Source organism: Hydractinia symbiolongicarpus, chromosome 1 (assembly GCF_029227915.1).
Source record: "Hydractinia symbiolongicarpus strain clone_291-10 chromosome 1, HSymV2.1, whole genome shotgun sequence".
Classification (NCBI taxonomy): domain Eukaryota; kingdom Metazoa; phylum Cnidaria; class Hydrozoa; order Anthoathecata; family Hydractiniidae; genus Hydractinia; species Hydractinia symbiolongicarpus.
In genome coordinates, this window is record NC_079875.1 from 18031818 (window position 1) to 18055008 (window position 23191).

The following is a 23191-nucleotide window of genomic DNA, read 5'->3' on the forward strand; positions in this document are numbered from 1 at the left end:
CATCTTATTATTGACAAGGCACTACAAAAAATAAAAAAGGATATTAAAGCAAGAAGCGTTGTCAATCAGACCCTATCTCTGTTTCTTATGACTACGCTAGAAAAAGATATGCATCATACTTTATAAATGTACGGCAAGTCATATTTGAATTAATTGTATATAAAAAAATAGAGCCAGAAAATGTTTCAGGATCCAAAAATTTCTAATTAAACTTTTTATGGCTAAGAAACAAGGAATAAACTCAAATCAATCAATTTGTATCCAACAAGTTGAGAATTTTAATTGAGTAAAGAAGAGTCTATTCGAGATGTTTCTAGGATTCCTAATTTAAATTTACCATATATGAGTATAAACACATATCTTTTATAAGTATAAAATTATGATAAATAGCAGTATTCCCATTAAAGCAACATTTAAATTTCAGAAAATTCACAAATATGAACATCTAGACGCTAAATTTTTAAATAAAAAATATCTTAAAAAAATATTTAAGATATAAAACTAAGTCCCACAACAATATCCTTTCTTCTCCCTACCCCCCTCCACCAATGCAAAATGGGTGGAATACAAGATGAACACTGGCAAAAGTCTCTCAAAAATTAATCTCCACTTATAAATATATGGTCATTAATAGGCAACGCCAAATACAACATTGGTTAGGCCATTTAAAACTGTGCCTGCGGGGCCTGGAAGTAAGTGCACACACAGTCAGGAAGAATGAGGATCAACTGGCGATATAAAAAAAGGTGCTCTCCAGTTGCACCTTCTTGCCCCCATCAAATAGGCCTTCATCTAATTTTACTGTAGAAAAAACAAAACAAATCCATGGCCTGAACCAGAATAGACAATCTTTATTGCTCACTATGGCTGACAAATTAAATAGGTTTATTAGCACTCTTTACGCAAACAAAAATTCCTTCTTATATGTTTGATATTATTTAGGAACAGTGTACTAAGTTATGGTTTTGTATATATTTTTAATTAGTTGAGCCAAACATCATACTGTACCGATGCATGTTTTCTATGATTCAGGAATGGTCCATACCAAGCCAAATTTAAATGATTTAAAGGATTTAAATGAATTGAGGGATTTGATTGATTTTACTAACTAGGTTCAGATTTAACTAAACATAGTTGAAAAAACATATAAAAATTCAAAAAAATTATTTAATACTAATAATGAAGAAACAGAAGATGAAACTATAGATTTAATAGAGGATGAAAATGAGGTCGCAAAAACGTATGATAAAGAGAAAGTTTTTGAAATTAGGAGTAACAACGGCTTAACACTCATTCCTAAATATTGTAAAAGAAAAGCCATAAAAACAATAACTAATTGAGAGTACAGAAACTTAACAGGAATGTCGAATGTCGTGAACGACTATCTGTTCTAAGTCGATTTCACAACGATGTTAGAAGTTTATGTAGCCTTGGTTTGAGCAGCAAAAGTTATGAATCACTTTTGTCAAGTTTGGTTGTGGAAAAACTCCCTCATATATAAAGAAATATAAGTTTGCCCTTAAAATTATTTTCTAACAGCTCAATTGTAGCATTTGTCAGAACAAGGATGCCAGAAGAGTAAATAGTAAACAGTTTCACTGTTTTAAAAACTTGCATCTTATAATACTGCTTGAATGCTTACCAGGTTAGACCAAATAATAAATAAATTAAGAAATAAGTTAAGAAATATATACATATAATTATTGGTACATACATTTATGTTGTTGTTTTGCTTGGTACCAGACCTGTAAAAAATAGTTTGCAATATATTCTTTGTTCTTAAGACTAGTCCAAAAACACCCCATAAAAAGTTTCAAGCCAATAACCCATCTATATTATAATACCTGTAAACGTCTGTCTGTCACGCAAAATGAATAAATGAATAATTAATAAAATGAACGTATATACATACATTTATTCATAGCGACAAAATAGCACCGTGCGTGATCCATTGGACACATTGTCCAATTTGTATGCGTAACCTGCAAAGTAATGAAAAATAATATTAGTTAAATCTGCTCCTTTCACGATTCTGAATAGTATTGCTTAATTATTTATGCAGAACATAATGCAGATAAGTGATACTAGGTACATCTGTAAATGTTTATCAAATTAGCATAGACACCCCCCCCCCCCCCCCCCCCAGCATTGTTAGTGTTACTCCTGGTAAGTCTCGTTGCAGGGATAATTTAACACTGATTTTGATTTAAATTTTAAAAGTGTATTTATGGAAAAAGAAATTAGAAGATAACAAATGCATTGTATTCTAAAAAGTCATTACATAATATGAATGAAAAAAACTCTCTTTCCCTCAATATTAAAATTGCTGAAATTGCAGAAAATTCTAAACTTTAATTTATAACCAACCACTAAAAGAGAATTACCATAATTAAGTTACCAAAGACATGGATATTAAATTTTTATTTTAAAAGGTGCTCGTCTGTTGTGATTATTCTGGTCATCAGATTACTACACACCATACATATCCCTGAGACATGTAATATTATAGACTGCAGCATAGGCAGTAAAAAGTCCACTGAGACCACTAAAATTTTTTTATGTGCATTTTCGTACAGCTAAGCTAGCTATTTGAGCTTAGCGAGGCTTATTCTCTGATGTCAATAGTGTGGGCCTATAAAAAATTTCAACCATTTCCCTTGTATATAGGTGAAATTTTAATTTGAATACCAATAAGCGTTTGAACTAAAGGCACTCAAACAGTCATTTTTTGTGCACACAGCTAAATAACAAAGGCAAATTATGTCCGAGAAAAAGTGGTAAGCACAATCCATTGGACAAAAATAGCATGTGCAATCTCATGTGCAATTTGACAGATCGCAAGGACAATTTCCACATTAGTGAGACAAAACAGAGAAAAAGGTTTTGGTTTGAAGTTTCCAGGCTACCAAATTGCTTGTGCTATGGAATAATTGTCTCTTGTGATTTTTCGTTACAGAAATTATATTATAGTTGTCGTAAAAATGTCTGTGATATGTGTTAGCTAGCTAAAAATGACAACGATAAACGCTATGATAAGCAGCACTGAATGTAATTATCCAGCGTCGTTTATTAAAATCAGATTTCCTATCACAGTAGTAGCTACAGTAAGAAATATACTTTCAATGAAAGAACAACAGAGAAGGCTATACCTACCTACCTTTTGGGCTACATATTTTTGACCGATGAAAAACATCAAGCAACACAGATTAACTTAAAAAAATGATTTAACTTCGTTTAACGTTTTTGGTAGAGTGGTAACGAATTTATTTCAATTTATTTCAATTTTAAGTAAAAAAAGATTTCTTCTCTTTTTCGTATATGATAAAGAGCTTGTCTCTGATTTATTTTTTTATGCAACTAGACCTAGCAGTTTTTTTATAGCAGTTTTTTGTAAAGAAAGTTCCTTATTAAAAATGACAAAGTTTGCTAGTTACCTTTTGTGTTTTTATCACGGTATAAAGATGTTGTCTCTACTGTTTTTATTAATATCCCTGATGTGAAATTTAATATGTTGTTTACAAACATAATCAGAACATGTTTATTTATTATATTACGGTGATCGAATTATCCAATTTAAAGACGCTGCATTGCCCTTTTATTTATAATATGTATAACGGCTCCATTTTTTCTTGATAGTACAGTAAAAAATGCTCCAAATACACGGTCTTAGTAATTTTTAAACAATCAAAAAGTTGCGTTTTTAATGGAAAACAAAAAACAAAGTATACAGGGCGTGCATAGCCACTTTCATTGTGTTAGAAGAACACGAGCCTCAACAAAGTATGGACAGATCTGTCATAAATAAGAACAATTCAGGGGAGGAGGGGTTCAGAAAAGTTATGTTCCACTATTCAAAACAAAAAAATAGAAATGAGACTAAAAAATAATTTAAAAATAAATAAAAAAGCGAAGTTTCAAAAAACAAATAAATTAAATTTCAGTTTGAGATTTTTTAGAAATTAATTTCTAAGGCAATTTACTTTAGTATTATTGACTGTTTTGCCTTGCCTACTCCCTGGCCTTGTCTTGCTAGTTCCTCTTTAATTGTTCCTTGCTGTTTTGTGCTTTTTCTGCCCTTACCAAGTTTGCTAAGTTAAAAATATATAATATTAAATCGTTTTATTGGACAAAATAGAACACGAGAATTCAACTTATATTACGTTTCGACTAAAAGTAGCATCTACTATGTCTCGCCTTCAAACCTAGGAGACCTTGTCTCCCAGGTTTGCAACCCTTTATATATTAATTAACACGCAAGTGTAATTGTCAATAAAGCAAGTAGTTGTAACCCTGTGGAAAAACCCACACGCACCCTGTTAGTATGATTACCTCACATAAAATCTGAAAAAAAAAGATTCACACAGATATTTAGAGCTTGGATATTATTATATAGACATACAGGTTTTATACAAATAGAGATCTTTATAACAAAATTTCACTTAAGTAAAATACTTTAAATTAAAAAGACACTCATGGACAATTATAAATTCAAAGTCTCGTAAGAGAAACACTAACAGTACTAAATTGGGGGAGCCATTTAATTAAGAAGAGTGTGTTTGTTAATTGGCATGTGATTTTGTACAGTAATTATTTTATCAAATTAATACCATAAAAAAAAATCAGTCAAATCAGTCAAAAAAAAAAAGAAAAAAAAAAAGCAAAATGCTGACAAATGTGTAAATAATTTTGAGGATTTTCGGCAAGTTTTTAACCTCATTTACATAAGCCTAAATTCTTGTGTACCACATTAGTGTTAATTGCCATTTTATCACACTTTAATGGCAAAAAAAAACCTTAAAACTATTGTCAAACAGCATCAACGAATGTATATAGTTGTTAATAACCTAATTTGGAAATGTAAAAGACTTTACCTTTTGGGACATGGAAGCAATCACCCTTTTCCAAGTCAATGAAAACTTTTTCTGATAAATTTATCCTGACATCCCCATCAATCGCATAAAATGACTAGAAAAAAAGACAAACATTTCATTTACAATAAAAAGACACAGCATAACAATAAGCTGAAACATCATTACTTTTCATAACCTTACATCCCACTACATTGCATGCAAAAACCACGATTAAAAATTAAACTTTGGTAAAAAACTTTCTTGGTAGAAACAATGTGAATGTAATTCAGCAATTTTTGAGAGAAGGATCAACAATGTATATATGTTTTGACAATATATATCGGATTTAACTCCAATTCAGGTCAATCACTAAAACAGAATATAAAAAACAGTTAAACTGTTTGCTAAAGATATACACAGCTAAAAAGTATTTACATACTTACAAGTAAAATTCATTTTAAAAAAAGCTTATTCACTAACATAAATTGTGTCATGATATATAGTGTGTTGGTTGTCTCAAAGGACATTCAACATAAAGGAAATTATATTTTTATTGTTAGTGTGCGGCTTTTGTACTCATCCCTTGTGTTTATTGAAGGTTTTAATAGCTTCATATGGAGAGCCTCCAGATTCATTAATTTAAATACATTACTGTTGTAGTCAATTATTTTCATATCACTAAAAGAAGGTTGCACATTACATGAATTAAAATGCATTTTCACGGGTTTTCCCTCTTGAATATGTTCTTTAAATCGCGTAATCAAATGTCGAGCTATCTGCCCAACAGGGCACGACTTACGTGATTTGGTAGACTACGTGACTTTTGAACAATTCCTCTACAGGTGTTTTGAGTGAGGGAAGGATGGATTGAACCTTTCGTATTCTTGAGATCACTTTACAGGGAGCATCTATTTGTCTAAGGGAACGTTCCGAGAAATGCTGTTTTAGAAAACTTTGACAAAAATGATCTTCTTGCGGAGCTAGACGATCTTTTACGCTATTGCAAAAGAAACAAAGTAAGTGATGAAGTTATGACTGATATCAAAGTTAAAACACTGGCTTACGTCCAACGTTGTCAAAAACAGAAGAATTCACATAACATACAAATGACACTTTGTTACTTAAAGGAGAACAATCGTTCGATAAAGGGATCAGCATTTGTTTAATGGAATGTAGTGTATATAAAGAAAAACTTGATAAAATTATTAAGCTCCCGCAATTCAAAAAATATAAAAAAACTCGGAAGAATGCAAAACACCCTATCCTGAAAAAGGTGGAGCGCATTGTTGAACTTTTGCAGGGCTTGAAAGGCTCGAACAAGATCAGTGAATCATTGTATGACAAACTCAAACTTATCGGAAGCCAACCACCGCGACTATATGGCTTGGCAAAAGTCCATAAAACTGACAAACCATTAAGGCCAGTTCTTGCGATTGCGATCGAATGTCGAAGAATGTAAAATTAGTACATCAACAATATCTGAGTCTCTTGGAGAAATAAACTTGAATGAGGATGAAGAAGTCATTAGTTTTGATGTAAGCTCATCGTCGTGGAAGCAATAAATCATTGTGCTTACCTGCTATACTCTGGAAAGTACGAACAACCCCCTGTTTCAAAGGAGACTTTTGTAAAGCAGTCAATCATGTGCAGTTGCGACGTCTTGAATTTGACACACAACGGTATATATTGACAGGATGGTTTGGCTATGGGCAGTCCTGCAGCGCCCAATTTTGCCAACGGTTGGCTGAGCAAGTTCGATCCTAGAATCAAAGGGGTTGTCAAGTTGTATGCAAGGTATATGGATGATATTCTTCGCGATATTAGGTCCGGCCAAATTGATGAAAAACTTGCGGAAATAAATGAACACCACCCACAGCTAAGCTTTACTATTGAACATGAAAAATATGCTACAATTCCATTTCTCGATATGAAGCTCGCAACAAAGGAAAGCTATTGTCAACATGGTATACCAAAGACTCTGGTACGGGACTTACAATGAATTGTCAAACCTTCGCACCGATTAAATACAAACGATCTGTTGTTTCCGGGATGGTCTGCAGAATTTACAACTCATGCAGCACACAGGCAAACGTTCACGAAAGTCTGAACAAGGCAAAAACGATACTTGAACATAACCAATACCCTGCTTCGTTCTATAACCCTATCATTGAAAAGACATCAGACAAGATCATGCACTGAAAAAAGAGACAGAGATCTAAGAGCACGAGACGAGCAAGAACAAATTGATTTTTCTTCAATATAGGGGAAAAGTCACTGATAATTTTGAACGTTGCCTTAGACAAATAGATGCTCCCTGTAAAGTGATCTCAACAATACGAAAGGTTCAATCCATCCTTCCCTCACTCAAAACACCTGTAGAGGAATTGTTCAAAAGTCACGTAGTCTACCAAATCACATGTTCACGATGTCAGTCGTGCTATGTTGGGCAGACAGCTCGACATTTGATTACGCGATTAAAGAACATATTCAAGAGGGAAAACCTGTGAAAATGCATTTTAATTCATGTAAAGTGCAACCTTCTTTTAGTGCTATAAAAATAATTGACTCCCACAGTAATGTGTTTAAATTAATGACTCAGGAAGCTCTCCATATGAAGCTATTAAAACCTTCAATAAACACAAGGGATGAGTAAAAAGCCGCACACTAACGATAAAAATATAATATCCTTTATGTTGAATGTCCTTTGAGACAACCAACACACTACATATCATGACACAATTTATGTTAGTGAATAAGCTTTTTTAAATGAATTTTACTTGTAAGTATGTAAATATATTATTTAGCTGTGTATGTATATATATTGTCAAAACATATATACATTGTTGATCCTTCTCTAAAAAAAAAAAAATTAATAAAAAACTTACGATATCTTTTTGGGCATAGAGGAACCCCTTTTCGCCATATTCCATGAGATAGATATGCCCTAGAGTACCCTTGGGTGTCACCAATGCTGGTGACACCCACGCGGCCATACTCAAATGCGACAGTTCTTTTGCCATAGTTTTTTTACCATACACTAAATGTCAATTCAAATTATATTCAGTTATAAATATATTCAATTATATTATTATATATTTTTTTTGAATAAATATAGGCGAACATTCCTTTAAGCTTAGAAAACTTAATAACAAAATTAAAAAAAAAAAAAAATTTGCTTTTTGCTTTTATTAACAACGCAGAGTTAACAAATGCCAGTAAATTGACACAAAGATTTTTTATCAATGTAATGTTTAGTGAAGTTTTGAAGGATTTATCGATTTAGGCTCAAACTGACAGTTTTCTTCAGACTATTATTTTAAGGAGAAGTAACCTCAAACATATGCAAATATTCTTCGACTACACATTTGTAATTCAACTTATACAATCAGCAAAATAACACATATCTTTGTAAAAACCTTCTTTTTAAAAAAAAGCGTGTATAATAATTATAATTCAACAAATTTCTAATTAAGGTTATTACTATGGACTAGCACTGGTTATGATCAGAAACTGAAAAAATATGCTCAAATCTTTCGTTTAAACAATAGCTCATTAACTATTTTGTTAATTTCAATAGAAAAAACTTAGCAAAAGTTGGACATGTCGAACTACACTTTCTGAACTAAAAAACGTCACCAAATCCTTTTAAAATTGCAAAGGGTTCAGAATAACAAAATGAGCGTAGTAAACATGTAGTTCTTACAAAATCGATAAAATTTTTAGCTGAAAAAAATAGGTATTTCAAGTTTTTTTTGTTATAGCTACTGGGTTTTTTTTAAATGAAAAATTAGAGCTTACCCCCCCCTTTAAGAACAAAGAAACAATGTTAGTTTTGATTAATTGTCCCACTATTTTCTTACTAAAAATTTAAATTAGCTATGTACTCTGGTTATCATGTTTATTTCTTTAGCAGGGTAGACACAGATTTAAAAGTTCATAATTTCTCAGTAGATTTGAGGAGACTTTAAGGTCACATTTTAGGAGAAAAGACTAAAAAAAGATTAAAAAACTATTCCGAATTTTAGGACAAAATAAAGCGTGACTAATTAAGTCTTTTCATTTTTAATTTCAACACAATTTTGACTATATATGATTAAAATCTTATTTGAATTCAAATTTTAAATGCTCAATAAAAGTGAATTTAAATTATTTGTTAATTCCAAATTATAGATAATTTCCAAATTCAATATATGTACCTGGTAATATCTAAGAACAAAACAAAAGAAGAACTTAAACTTACATGGCTTATATGGTTGCTTTTCACACGATGCTGCCTGTAAGAATGAGCAAAAAATATAAATTTATGTCATGAACGGCATCACACAATAGCAAGTAAACCTAAACAAAATCAAGATAGGAATAAAACTTAATTTAAACAAACTGGAAGAGAGAAATGTATAACAATAACACAAATGTTTCATTAATATCACTAACTGATGTCGCTGAATTGAAAAAAATATATCCCTGGAACTGCAGAAAGTTGCAGAATCTATTTATATTGATACTTTAATAACTTTGTGTGTAGATAACACTTGAACAGAATAAAAAATCGTGACACAATTAAATTGCAATGAACCCTGTTATCATCAATATTTAGCAAATTAATATAAAAAAATAAATATATATTTTTAAAAAAAACCCTTTCCTACCCAGACAGGCTTAAAAATCAAACAAAATTTCAGAAATAAGTTTTAAATTATATCCATTCTTATAATAGTATAAATTGTTAAAAATTGATAAATAATAAATAAAAGAAGCTGACTTTCTATCTTTTGAAAAGAATAATACTTTTTTAACATATTTGTTGTCTGATCAATAGATTTTTCGGCCAGGAGACATCTATTAATAATAATAATATTTTTTGCCCTCAAGAAATGGACAGAGAAGTAGAGCACTTATAAGAATTTCTTTATACTTTCTTCATAATAACAACGTGTATGGTTTAAATGCCATCTTATATAATAAAACGTAGTGTCTGTGATAGTGGATGTGTTCATTTACCTGCCGATAAAAGAAAATGTTTTATTTTTCAACTTCCTAGATGTTACGGCACTAATGTCAATTACTTAAATAAGATTAACGAAGCTATAGCATTGCCCTTTTAAGTTTAAGGATAAATAACTTAAAAACAATTGGAAATAATTTCTTTACCTCCTGCGACAGATTGACTTAAAGAGAGATTCTATGCAAGGAAAATTTGGTGGAATATATATAACCATTCAGGTGTTCCAAAAGTGTCACATTTTAGAGGTTTATACACCAATTAGGTCATAAATACACCAATTTGTTTTAAAAGGGTAATGGAATTTGTTAAGTGCCCTTGGAAGTGTGTTTATAGGTTCGGTTTTTATGAAATTTACACCAGCATTTTTGCTAACAGTGAATTTCACTTGTACAGGGACATGAAATCCCTACCTAATTCCTGTGGAGGCCTTGGCAACTTATGTATAATCTTAATAAAGTTTCTCTGAATTCCCATGTAGCTTAAAGTATTTTAAAGTACTAAATAATTTCTAAGTATCCAAATGATAAACAAAAAAACTTCTGTTGTTGAATAAAGTGGTTAGTTCAGGATACAACTAAGAATTATCTTGTATATTGAAATATGGTGTGAACTTTAACCATCTGCTTTGAATCACCTAGATTTTACAAATACAAAGATTTCAACTGCATTGATAAGGCATAATTTTTTAACCAAGGCACAAATGAAAAGCAGTAATCGAGCTGCACAATCATTTTTGATCAATTAACTCTTTAATATAAGTGTTGCGGAAGGAAACAACTTGCAAAAGGTGACAACGAAATAGATGTCCACACAAAAACAACATTACTGTCTGGGATCTGATGTACTTTGTTGGTCAGTCTTTTTGCAATGCACAACACCCATTTTTATCTGTTTTAACTGATATGGTATATGAAATGAAGCTTAACACATTAGCTGCAGCTTTTTTCATGGCAGACTCTTCAATAATGGCAGGTAAACACAAAACACAAAAATAAAAAATACTACAAGTAAACTTATAACTGTGTGTACCTTCGAAAATACAGGGAAGATGTAAATTAAAATGCTTTGCACTATCTTATGCCACATCCACCAATGGAGAAGAAATATAACCCAACAAAACATTGCCTTGTTTGCTCTTGTAAAAAAAGGAAACACGCTATGCCTCAAGCCTGTCACACCTTTTTTTGTTGCCCAATGCTTCAAAAAATATCATAACCAACAATATTATTTTATTCATTGGTCAAATTAGTGTTATTGCATCATTTAAATGTTTTCTTTTTTTACCCGCCTTTATAACCATTTTGCGACATCAGAAATTTTGACCAACTATTGTACATAATTACACAGGAAAACACTTAAATGGTTTGAAGTTGAAAAGTTTGATATTATACAGAACAGAACTAAAACTAAAATCTCTGACTAAATGAGTATACTAGTAGTTGACAGTGAACTGCTAAAAATTTTTCAAGAATGCAAAAGAGAAATAGTCAGAAAAAATGCTGAAAAATGTCTTTCGGTGTAAATTAGACCAAGCATTGCAAAAATATTGCGGATAAAAACTTAACTTTTTAAAACATACAGTCAACCCTTGCTACAATAGCCACTTGCGACAGGTGTTTGTAAAAGACAGAACATGTTGAAAGACAAAAGTCAAATGTTTTAGGTTAAAATAATTAATGAATTCTTTCTTTTATCTGGTACGCTGGTACTTCACAAGTATTCAGCTTGTAGTTGGCATGCATTAATACAACTGCTTTGCAATCAGGACACCTGTAACTTTACTTCACCTACACGACTTATTTTTTTTGTTCAGTTTTTTTCACATATACATCCCTTGAAGTACTTCCTATTACAATGCTCTGTCTAATCCACAATCACAATTTCCGTTGTCTCTTTAGAACATAATCAACAAGACAAATTTCTTACGTCCCATATATTCCGTCTCTAATATATTGCAATATATTTCTGATAATAGAGCAATATTGCAGGTGCATAAAAACTTTATGCTTAAATTTGTGTATCCATTGCATCCATTGTTTATAGTGTGTAAAACGACTGAGAAAGAAATATATAGGATCTCGTACTCTGACAAACCGTTACATAAATATGAAGTTTTTAAGGTTTTTTGATGACATCATAAACATGTTAATTTCAGACGTCTAGGTTGTCCTTACTTATCCATGGGGTGAAAAATGAGTGACATCTTACGAAACTGGCCACAATAAAATTGAAACATAAAACTAACATGATATGCTACAGTGGCGAGCAATAATTTTTTTGACTGCAATTGAGGTTGTGGTGAATCTAGAGACACATATATTCAAATTGGAGAAGTGGTTCTTTTAGGCCAGTTCAACTACTCTACTAAAATAGGAGAGGTGTATGTTCTAAAGTAGTTATTATAAGCTGTTGGTTGTTAATGAGCAGTGGCCATTACCACAGGTTTGTTTGCCTGTATTTAATAGAAAATTGTGCTCAAGTTTATTCAAAACAGGATATTGAAGAGATTAAAGCATCTCATATTCTTGTCAGTTGGTAATCAAAAGCATTAAAACTGAAAAAAATAAAATGTGATAACTGTTGTAACGCTAAATATTAAGTGTCTTTCTTATGCTAAATTCACACTGAAAAACAGTTGTGCATCATGGCATGTCTTCACCATATATAGTAGCCATTTAAATTGGGTAGAATCTAAATATGCTGCAGCATTTTGGGTTGTCAAATGGTGAAATGAGCATTTTTCATTGTTATCCTTTTTTGCTATTGTATATAAAAATTGAACATAAACACAAAATACAAAAACCATGCAGTGACGTGACATACCACAAGGGACTGCGTTTTCAGTGTGAATTTAACTTTAGAGATTTATAAAAAAGAATTTGCCTAAGAAAACCCAACAGCATTTCAGAACAATTTAAAAAAGTAATCTTACTTTAGGAATATTAATAATTTTACATTTTTTTGCTTTAGCAGGTTAATTGCTAAAATTCTCCTAACAACTTAGTTGCAGATCTCAGGTAGAGAATATTGTAAAAATGAAACTAAAAAAATTGTAGGATTTTTTATTAAAAAACTTACATCAATAAACGAGTCATCAATTATATCTAAATAAAAAACAACAACAATTTTTAAGTTTATTTTTACCGTTATGTATTTGATCGAATAGCGGTTCGGAAGAAACACAAAAACTTTGCATTTCGCGGAAAAAACTTTTGCAGACAAGCAATTTGGAAATTTTTTACAAGAAATAACTTTCGCGGACCGATAATAAAGCATTAAAAAACAGTATGAAACAAAGGATATGAATGTTGTAATTATTACATCACAAAAAAAATAAAATAAAAAAATATATAATATTCTTAGTCTATGATTATAATGCCTTTTCAATCTTCCGAAATTTCATCAGCCTTTTGAATGAAAATTATTTTTCGCTGACAAAAATTACAAAAATTATTGTTCTGCTTCTTTATCACCTTTCTTATAGTTTCTAACTCAGCCAATTAAAAAATAAGTAAAAAAAAAATAAGACAATGATACTTGTTTTTGCTTTAATGAGTAGTTAAATACAATTAGCATAAAAGCATTCACTGGGAAATAAATTTACAAAAAAATTCGCGGACACACGTTTTAGAAGAATTCGTGGGAAAAAACTTTTGTGGACAACACGTTTTAGAAAATTTCGCGAAAAGGCCTGAAAAAACCCAAAACTTTCTTCCAGCGCAAGTTTCTTCTTTTAAAGTAGGTTATAAAGTACTATCCAAAAACTTCAAAAGACTATAAAATTACTAACAAATAATCAGAGCAACTAAGTGTTTTACAATACACAATGAAAAACAATGACAAGAGAAAAATGTATCCATAAAAATTTGACTGGTCAAAACAGATTTTTCTAAAGCAGTATGTTTATTATATTGTACCTTCTATACTCAGAAGAAACAGACTTTACTATAATGAAAATAAAGAAAAATACCTGTGGTTTCGAATTCAGAGTTGTTTTGAACATCTAAAAGAATAGATTAGATATATAACATACTAAAATAACATCACAACATTTTTCACTGTTGGTTAGGTACACAATACACACAATTCTGCATTGAATTAAAAATTGAAATAGAATATGGAAATTCCCATAAAGAAAAAGACTTTTATTTTTATTTAATCGCAATAGAGCAATTGGCTCAGCTACGCTTGCTTTTTTTCAAGAGTAAAATGTTGCATCATGTGGTTCACGTTAATCTTTGTGGAGCTAAAATTTCTTTTCACTTTCCTGAAGAACAGCCGTTGTTAAAAAAAAGCAAAACATGAGAAAAAAAAAATTTTGAAGATCAGTAAAAAAAGAATTAATAGTACAAAATTTGATGTACATTTAATTTGACAATAGAGAAAAAGAATTTAGCTTGGTTCATAAATTCAACTCTTTAAGTATTTGGCGAAGAGTTAAATTATGTAAATGTCATGAAAGATGGCTGCTAAAAAACAAAAATTAAATTTTACTACACAAAAGAAAAAATTGACTTTTTTCAAAAAACATTTTTATTGAAAAATGTAATGACAAAATTAATATTATGTAGTGTTAGTTTAAAAAAAATGAATAAAAAATTAGAATGTTAAAAGTAAAAGTTTTAAAAAAAATTAATTTGGGTGATTTTAGACCAAAATCGCAAAATTTTACCAATTGTTCATAATCCTAACCTTGAAAACTGGCAAAAATTCTCACCTTGAAAGCTGGTTACTTTAAAACTATACTTACTAAACATTGGTTTGTTATCTGAAAAAAAAATAACTCCTTACATCAAATAAAATCAAAGTATACATTTAATAAAACGCTTGCTTAACTCCCACAATATAAGTTTAAAATCATCTTTTACCCTTTTAAGCACTAAAAAAACGACAGATTTTTCAGAATCGAAAGTTTGAACTTTGTCACACACTGTTAATAGAATAAACTGTGTTGCATGTTAAATTACTAAAAATTTAAATTTGTGATAAAACAACTTTTCTGTATATAGCTTTTCACAAAATAAATAATAATTACACACAAAAAAACCAACTGTACAGTGTCTGTCATATAATTCAAAAATATAAAGTCAACAAAAAAAATCAATTTACCAGTTTGCTGGTCAACGAGTTTCATTTCTATAAAGAAAAACATCTTTCAATAAACAAAGGCTGAAAGTCATCAACTTAATAACACTGGTTAAAAACAGACAGCATTCCTTATACAAAATACAATAAAAAAAATAATTAGTCCTACAGAGATACAGTATTGGAAAAAGGTTGTTTAACATTGCGCTTCGCGTATCGCGACGGTATTCTCGATCCGCGATAGACGTTTTTTTACTTTCAAATTGTATTGAGAGGGCTTCGCAATGCATTTGTCTCGATATCATTCTCGAAGTTATCGAGGCCATTAACACATTTCCATAATAGAACTATTTTAAACATAAGAGTGTTTTCAACAATGATTGATGTTCAAATACAATTAAATACACACAATCTCTGTCATTAACCTTACAGAGATTGTGTGTACTTAATTAAATTTATATGAACTATATTTCCACATGTCTGGTTGATCTTACACAGTTTCAAAAATCTTGTTTATGCAGCAAATGTTTTTATTTTACACGGGCTTCTTATAACAATCGTTGTTAAAAAATGTACCTGCAAATATGGTCAAACATCCTACGTAAATATTTATAATAGCTTCTTGTTTGTTTTAACTCTGTAATGTGACCATAAAGCTCATACCGCACATCGTGGATTAAAAACTTTGCCGTAGCGAACACTTTTGACACACGATGACTGCTATCAAAGAAGGATATTTTTCCCATCATCCCCTCTTGATTGCTGATTATTTGTTCAAGCACTGACTGTATGTTTGTTTGATTTTTTTTCCAATTGTTACAATCATGTGTCTAAAGATAAAAGAAAATGTTTAGTTTGACTAATACTTACACCTTTTTATGTGAGAAACAATTTTTTTACAAAATTAATAAACTAAAACAGTGGAACAACGTCGTTTGGCAATGATGCACATGTTGGAAAATTAATAATGCTACATACACTAAATTTCAATTGTGATCGGTGGTGGTTACGTTCTTGTATTGTTGTCAAATGGTGAGTATCAGTAACAGGTGGCTGAAACTCCTCCACACTGCTTTTATGCACAACAAATGTGTCCGGTACATTAAGTTCACGTAGTATGTAGTTAACAACGCCACTTAAATATTCGATACATTTATTCAAATTTTCAGGTGGGGAAGCAGGTATATGTAATTGTAATTGATGGTCCGCAACTTCTCCAACTTTGATTACATCAGCCTAAAAAAATAATAATTAAATTAAATTAAGCAAGGTTATCTTTACATTCCTCAAATATTCTTAAAATAAAGTTTTTTTTTTATCTCTGAAGCCATTTGTTGTTATATCGTTGGTTCTTAAAAAAAATGTGCAATAAAAAAGTAAAATAACATACCAAATTTTTTTGTCACAATTCTTTTTGCTTTTTTATGTGCAGGTTGTTTTTTGCATTGTTTTTCGGTTACTATGTCTGCTTCCTCATCCTCCGAAGCCCCCCCCCCCCCCCCCCCCCCCTCTTGACATCTTTTCAATCGCTTCTACGATCTTTCTTTTTTTGCTGCTATCATCTTTGACACCTTTTTAATATTTTTTTTTTTTGATCTTTTCCTTTACTTTCTCCTTTTTCCAATAGGTCAGCAATTGTTTCTTGTAATACACTGTCGGATTCTTCCTCACTCAAAAATGACACTAAAAACTTATCCTTGTTCTTTGGATCTTCATAATATTCTTTTAACTTTTGATGCAAAATTGTGTCATCATCTAAATAATAAAAATGTTTTTACCCAGTCTTTGAAGAAATGCTTAATTTTTTAAACTTTTTTTGTATTGCCTAAGTAAAAATTACTTACCGCCTAAAAAAATAATTTCACCTGATTCTTTTTTCTTTCCTAAGGAAACCAGTACTTCCACTCCAACTTCAAAAATCTCATTCACAATGTATTTTGTTGGTAAAACCATTAAGGTTTTATCACAAGGAAAATAAAATAATCAAGAACGAAAAGTTTTCAATAGTTGATGTATAGACATTTTTAACGATGTTGATTCAGTGTTGAATAACTGGATACTGTTAAAAATGTGAAAATATTTTTCTATTTGTAATGTGAAAGATAAAATCATTACCGCGCGCATCGAGTTCGGTGTACAGAATGGTTAAAATAATGATCTTACCCACAGAAGTACACTCGTCATTTTTTTCCATCGAAATGTTGATGAAGTTCATTACGTCGACATTGACCAATCTTTTTCTACCTGATTTTGGCTTATTCGCAACTGAGCCCATTGTATTAATTTTAAAATAATATTCAAAACTGTCTGTCTCGACACAACTATATTCTCAGCAGTGAGAACTCCCACAATATCAGCGTGTTTTTTATGAAATTTATATACAGCGGTTATTCTCTGTTTTGTATATAAAGACAGTGGTGGAGCCATATTTTCTGCTTGAGATGGTTTTGCTTTAACTGTCTTATGATGATGGTTAGGCTCGCTTTTATGAAATAAATAAAAGAACGGGCTGATCAAAGTATTTTACTTCCCTATTATCATACCGAAATTTTTATTCTTTTCAATTTAAAACATTGTATTTTTTATCTTTCTTTTAAAAAAAATATAAACGGTTGTTATCTCACGTATATCTTATCCTAGCTATTAGAAAGCACTACCAAACTTATCCCCAAGTTCCATTCCCTAGCAAAACCTTCTATTTCATAAAAATAACATATGTCTGAAGTTGTAATGTAAAGACTGAAAAGCACGACCATGATCTTTTTAATTCAATTTTTTACTCACTTAAGTAGTCGCGCAATGGGATCGAAACGAAAAAATAAACAAGTTTAAAATATAAAGCTAGTATGCTTGCTGTATGCTTTTGACTTTATTAGCATAGCTCATCGAAAGTCTCTGTTTTAAAAAATACACGTGCTTAGAAATAATAAAGCAAAGTTTACGGCTGTTCAATGCTTGGAATTTAGTAAAAGTAAAGTCTGTTTACACGAGACCTAAAGTAAACTCAGCCAAAAATTTAAACACCCCGGTCACTTTAGTATATCGGAACACGCGCCCCTGAATATTATTTGTATTGCACGTGGAAAGAAAGAAGAATGTTTTTGGGATCATAAGTTGAGTATTATTTTTGTCTGATTCCTCAGTAACAGAAAAAAAAATACATTGAAGAAGTAATGCGCTAGGTTTACTTCAATAAATACGAAAGTTTAAAAATTTCTTATAAAAAACAAATATTTAAAATAAAATAAAAAATAAAGTAGCGGTGTTTGAAACAAAAAAAAACTTTCTCTTCATTTTCATTAACACCTACCATTGTAACACATCGAGACGGATTTTGCCACAATACTAGATTCTCCATAGATCGCAACAACTTATTTTAATTGTTTCTTATTATTATAAACATGGTACATCGCGTATCGAGGAAGTCCGCTTACGTTGCGTGCTCGATATGTTAAACAACCTTTTTCCATTACTGTAGTAATAAAAAACAAAAAAAAGCACAGAAATGTTTTTACCAGCTCGTGAGTTTGTATTAGAACACAAATGTGTTCCACAAGAATGGAAATTTTTTACCCCTTTAAGCAACGAAACAGGAGTAGTTGTGTGTTAGAATCTCTTCTAGGTATCTATTTTTACTTTTATTATTTGCTGTTATAAATTTTATTTTTTAAAAAAGATAAGTATTCAAAAGCATTTTTAAATTAACTCGTAAAGTAAAGGTGTTTCCACCAAAGTTTACAAAAGTGAATGTAGCCAGAATTAGGGTCTCCCCAAATGCCTGGAAAGGGGTCTACAAAAAATAGAATTTCCGAAACATTACGTAAGAGAAAAACAAAGATTTTTATTGATAATCAACTTTCTGCGTTTCTTTTCTTGGCTTCACTTTCGAGGAATTTTCCGTTCCAGAAGATCCCACAAATCAATTGTGAAAAAAAACTGTAACAGATATTATTGCCTCTGTGAATAGCAAAATATGTTGTGTCTAACTTCGTAACAGAAATCGAAATCTGATAAAGAGCTTTTTGTAAATTATATTTTTTACGTATATCATGTCCATTAACCTTGTAGTTACAACACTAACAATGGAAACTCTAAATCATTATCTGAAAAAGATTATTTTACAGGCAAAGAAAATCAATGATGTTAGTCAATTGCCTTAGTCAACATGCAATGCCGGACTATTATTTCAATCTCTTTAATAATAGCCGCATTTTGCTGTCTTTGCGCGGACCCCCCGCTTAGTTAGAAAATTGTGCTACGGAAACACGAATATCAAATGCGATATATTTTTATCCACTTTGTTGCCACAGGTAAATTTAAAGGACGGGCGACTACAAGCTTAATCTTATAAGTGTTTCATTAGCAATTGAAAGTAAACTTGATAAAAAAGTAATTTCTAATAAGCATGTGTAGTGCATATAATCTTGTACTTAGACATTTTCTGTCTATTATGTAATGCTACTTAAAAATGTGAGAATATAGAGTAATATAAGAGGTAAAGCTAATTTGTAATTTTAGAAACAAGCTCATCAATCTTGAGAAGCTGTAACATATATACATTGTAGCACAGCCACAATGCGCAAACAGTGAAATAAACTTGGCCTGATGGGGTGTCACACCTCATAAGGCCAAGCTGCAAAGCTTGATTGAGACTAGTTTCCCATCAGAAACATATTAGGCGGCACAAATTGGTACGAACACACTTTCTAGTTATTCTCTTTTTCATCGCATAGATTTAGAAATCAACTAATAGATTGCATGCACCAGTCGTAGTCATTATTTGCATTGAAAATGTGTCAACAACAAAAACACAAGCAAATGCGCTTTGTGTCCCAAAAATCTTCAGCTTCACAAGTTTTGTTTTGTTAGTTTTTTATGCTATTAAAAGGCACCACTTCCTGAAGAGTTTCCAAATTGTTATGCAGTTTTGGACACCATTCAAATGTTTGATCTAATCCCAATAAACACAGCAGAATTTTTTTTTTAATTTACTTCATTAATTCCACATTGTCGTCAAAATTTGATAACAGAATATTGCCATATTTCAAATTTGATTTCATATGTTAGTAAATTATTTTACAAGCAATAGAAAACCATTGCCTTATAAGATCGATCATTTTTTATTGCCTAAACATTTACACCAAAAATTCTGTTATCCCTATCTTGGTGATAAATTTTATCGGCTTGTGTGAGCCAAGTTTAACTGCTTTCTCTAGTTCGCCCTATATATTTTTAAAACAGTATGACTTTTTTGTCAAAAATTATGAGACAGTTACTGGGGCAAAGGGGAATTTCCTTAAAAAAATGATAAAACGAATGAATAATTTGTTTCTTTAAGGTAACATGGAAATAAATAAAAAATATGCAGAAAATTGAAGGGAAAATAAAAAATTACCATGCGTCAGTTCCTTCCCTATTCTTCCAGGTAGAATATCCAAATCTAAAAGCAAGCACAGCACTATAGTGTACTTTAACATTTATATAGAAGTGTATAGGATGAGTTGATTGACCAAGTATAAACCTCATAGGGTGCAAACACTTATGAAAAACTTACATGTGCTATTTTTTGACCTTTCTCTGAGTATTTCAGCTATAACAAAAACATGATAAATTAAATGTAATAATACAAAATTTATAAGTTTTTTTTTTACGTTTTTTTTCTTTAGAAAATTATTCTTTTTTAGGATTTGAAGTCACATGTGCAATGCAATGGCTTAATAATTTAATTAAAAATATTAGTGTCAATATATTGTCGCCTACTGACGTTAATCTGTTTTATTGTATTGGCATCAAAATATTGTCTAATTTTCTTACACTATTACTACTTTAGCTGTTAAAGACAGACATAATAATATATAGATTAAATGCTTATACAACCTTAAGATACAAAAATAATATCTATTTTAATGGAGGGTAAAAATTTTTTTGTTATCCCACTATCTAATTCTTTTACAGAGATCTCAGAGATCTATTTATTCTCTTGTAAAACGTCTAAATTAGTGAACATAAAATATGTATTGTTTTGGACTCTACTATTTCTTTTTCTTGACCGCTGCTTGGACCGTCTGTTTTATTAAGAAATTTAAAATGAAGTCCAGCTTCTTTGTGAGATGTGACCCTATTACGTAAGATTTATGGCTCAGCTAGAATTATTAACTTTTATAGCCAAAAACAAATAATGTCATCACTGAAATTTAAAAAAAAATTCTGTTTAATTTTTTAAAAAATGTAATTCAACATGATATACTCCCATAGTTAAGCATTAATAAAAAAATAAATATTGTATTAACAACAGGTGTGTATGATTGTGCTGTGAGAATACATCTTATCTGGCTATAACAGTTAATAAATGTAGCAAATCGGAAATAATGTGTAAAAGGGTCACAGGGTGACCACTAATAAAATGAGAACAAAAGTAAGGAGATTTAAGGAGACAAATTGACATTTTTAAAGGATATTTTGCTGCAAATAAGAATAATATTAAAAAAAGGACAAAAAAAGTTACAATCAGAAAAAAATTTTTTCAATTTTTTCAAGTATGTTTAAATACTTTTAAGATTTCATTTTTCTAAGGATATTTAAGGAATTTAAGGAGTGGTCACCCTGGGTTATGTACCACAAAAAAACGTGGAGATAATTTAAAAAAATTTAACGAAAAAGAAGTTCCTAATCATGATTGGGGTGGCAAGTTGTAACCAAAAGGGGATCTATCATTGAGAATCTTATGCATAGTTTTCAGTTAAGTCCAGCTGGTAAAATTCTTTATGTAGCTAATACAGAAAAGTTTGATAACACAAACTTTAAGGTTCCAAAGACGCAGTAGATTTGATAATAGCCCAAAGAGCTATTATCAAGTTATTTTAAGTTTACTTTTAAAATAACTTTTGTTGATTGATAAAGCTTTACACAAAAAAAATTTCTTTGACCGTCATTTTCGTCCTTAATTTTTTATAGTGTTCTAGTTCTCAGTAGATTTGGCTCAACTAAGACACTGGATTACCAGGTTTCCATGTGTAATGTTAACATATAAATCTTTAAGCAAACAGAATGTTTGCACTAGAACATGAACAAAAATGTGCAGATACATGAAAAATTTATACAATAAATATATTAGAATTATATATTATATTTACTAAAGAAAAAAGAGTATAAAAGGAAACAGGAATAAATGAAAAGTGGAATTTACCACACTGTATAGATGAAAATGACAATAATTAAGTCACCAAAAAGTCACAATAAATATTATATCTGTATATCTGGACTTTCCAAGCGGGCAATACGGGTTTTTAGGCATTCTGATTGACTTAGCGCTCTTGACAACGGGCCAATATTTTTCAGTATTGCCCGTCGTAATGGTAGCTTAAAATGTAAACCAGCGCGAAAAGAAGTTTCAAAAAGTATTGGAAATGATTATATATCTAACCCCCACAATACATTGTGAGACTTGATAAAAACAATGATCTGAAATCCAGTTTTATCAAAAATACTAAACACAACACAACGAAATTATTAAAACAAATACGTCTCCTCTCATTTTAAGACTTATTCCTTCAGATTTTAGGTTATTTAGTCAATATAAAACTTGTTGAAGCCCATGTTTTTTTGTCCAGCTAGTTAACAAAAATGACTTTAATATTCATTGCCAGTGACGAACATCGTAATGTTTTGTTTACAAGGACTTATTGTAAAGGAACATTCAAATTCTGCATAGAATGTCAGATTTTAGACAGGACTGTTTCGAATTTTGATCTCAAGTGTTAACAAAAGTAGTGCTACTGAATTATATTACAAAAACACTAACGGAAAATGTTATTTTTTATTCTTATAAATTGCATACTCAGACATTGCATCGACCTCGCAAGCTCGGTCGACACTTAGACCTCAGGCCATTTTTTCCGGCACAGCCCGGGGTACTCGGTTATTATTGTACTATTTTTATACTTTAAGCAATACCAAACAGGACATTAGGTTATTTTTTATTTATCCTGTTCTTTTGATATCTCTGCTCGAATTATCAATTCTGTTTATACTTTTACATTATTCTTGCATCCCTTTCCTTCAATGACTTGTCTTTTTTGGCTCACAGAGTAAAAAACTAAGCTTTAAATGCACAGGCAAATGCAAAAAAACCAAAACGTACCCAAGCTCATGTTGTTTTCTCTCCCGGAAGGAGGCAACATAATCTGTTCGTCCACTAAAATAGAATAAACAAAGACATTAATAAAACAGTGAGTTGGGTCATTATTGTGTG

At 30.7% G+C, this 23191-nt stretch overlaps 1 protein-coding gene across 1 annotated transcript in view; it reads right to left on the bottom strand.

Moving 5' to 3' along the window:
- Positions 1–1675: 1675 nt before the first annotated feature.
- LOC130644563 (uncharacterized) overlaps positions 1676–23191 on the bottom strand; it is a 42647-nt gene continuing 21131 nt past the window's right edge. The window contains exons 23-34 of the mRNA XM_057450223.1: positions 23081–23134; positions 20495–20530; positions 20336–20380; positions 14965–14991; positions 14606–14623; positions 13826–13858; positions 12934–12959; positions 9091–9124; positions 7736–7887; positions 4872–4965; positions 1913–1982; positions 1676–1745 (exon numbers count right to left, since the gene is read on the bottom strand). Coding sequence (XP_057306206.1) covers positions 1915–1982; positions 4872–4965; positions 7736–7887; positions 9091–9124; positions 12934–12959; positions 13826–13858; positions 14606–14623; positions 14965–14991; positions 20336–20380; positions 20495–20530; positions 23081–23134 — 587 coding nt within the window. The 3' untranslated portion in view covers positions 1676–1745; positions 1913–1914. The remainder of the gene's footprint in view (positions 1746–1912; positions 1983–4871; positions 4966–7735; positions 7888–9090; positions 9125–12933; positions 12960–13825; positions 13859–14605; positions 14624–14964; positions 14992–20335; positions 20381–20494; positions 20531–23080; positions 23135–23191) is intronic.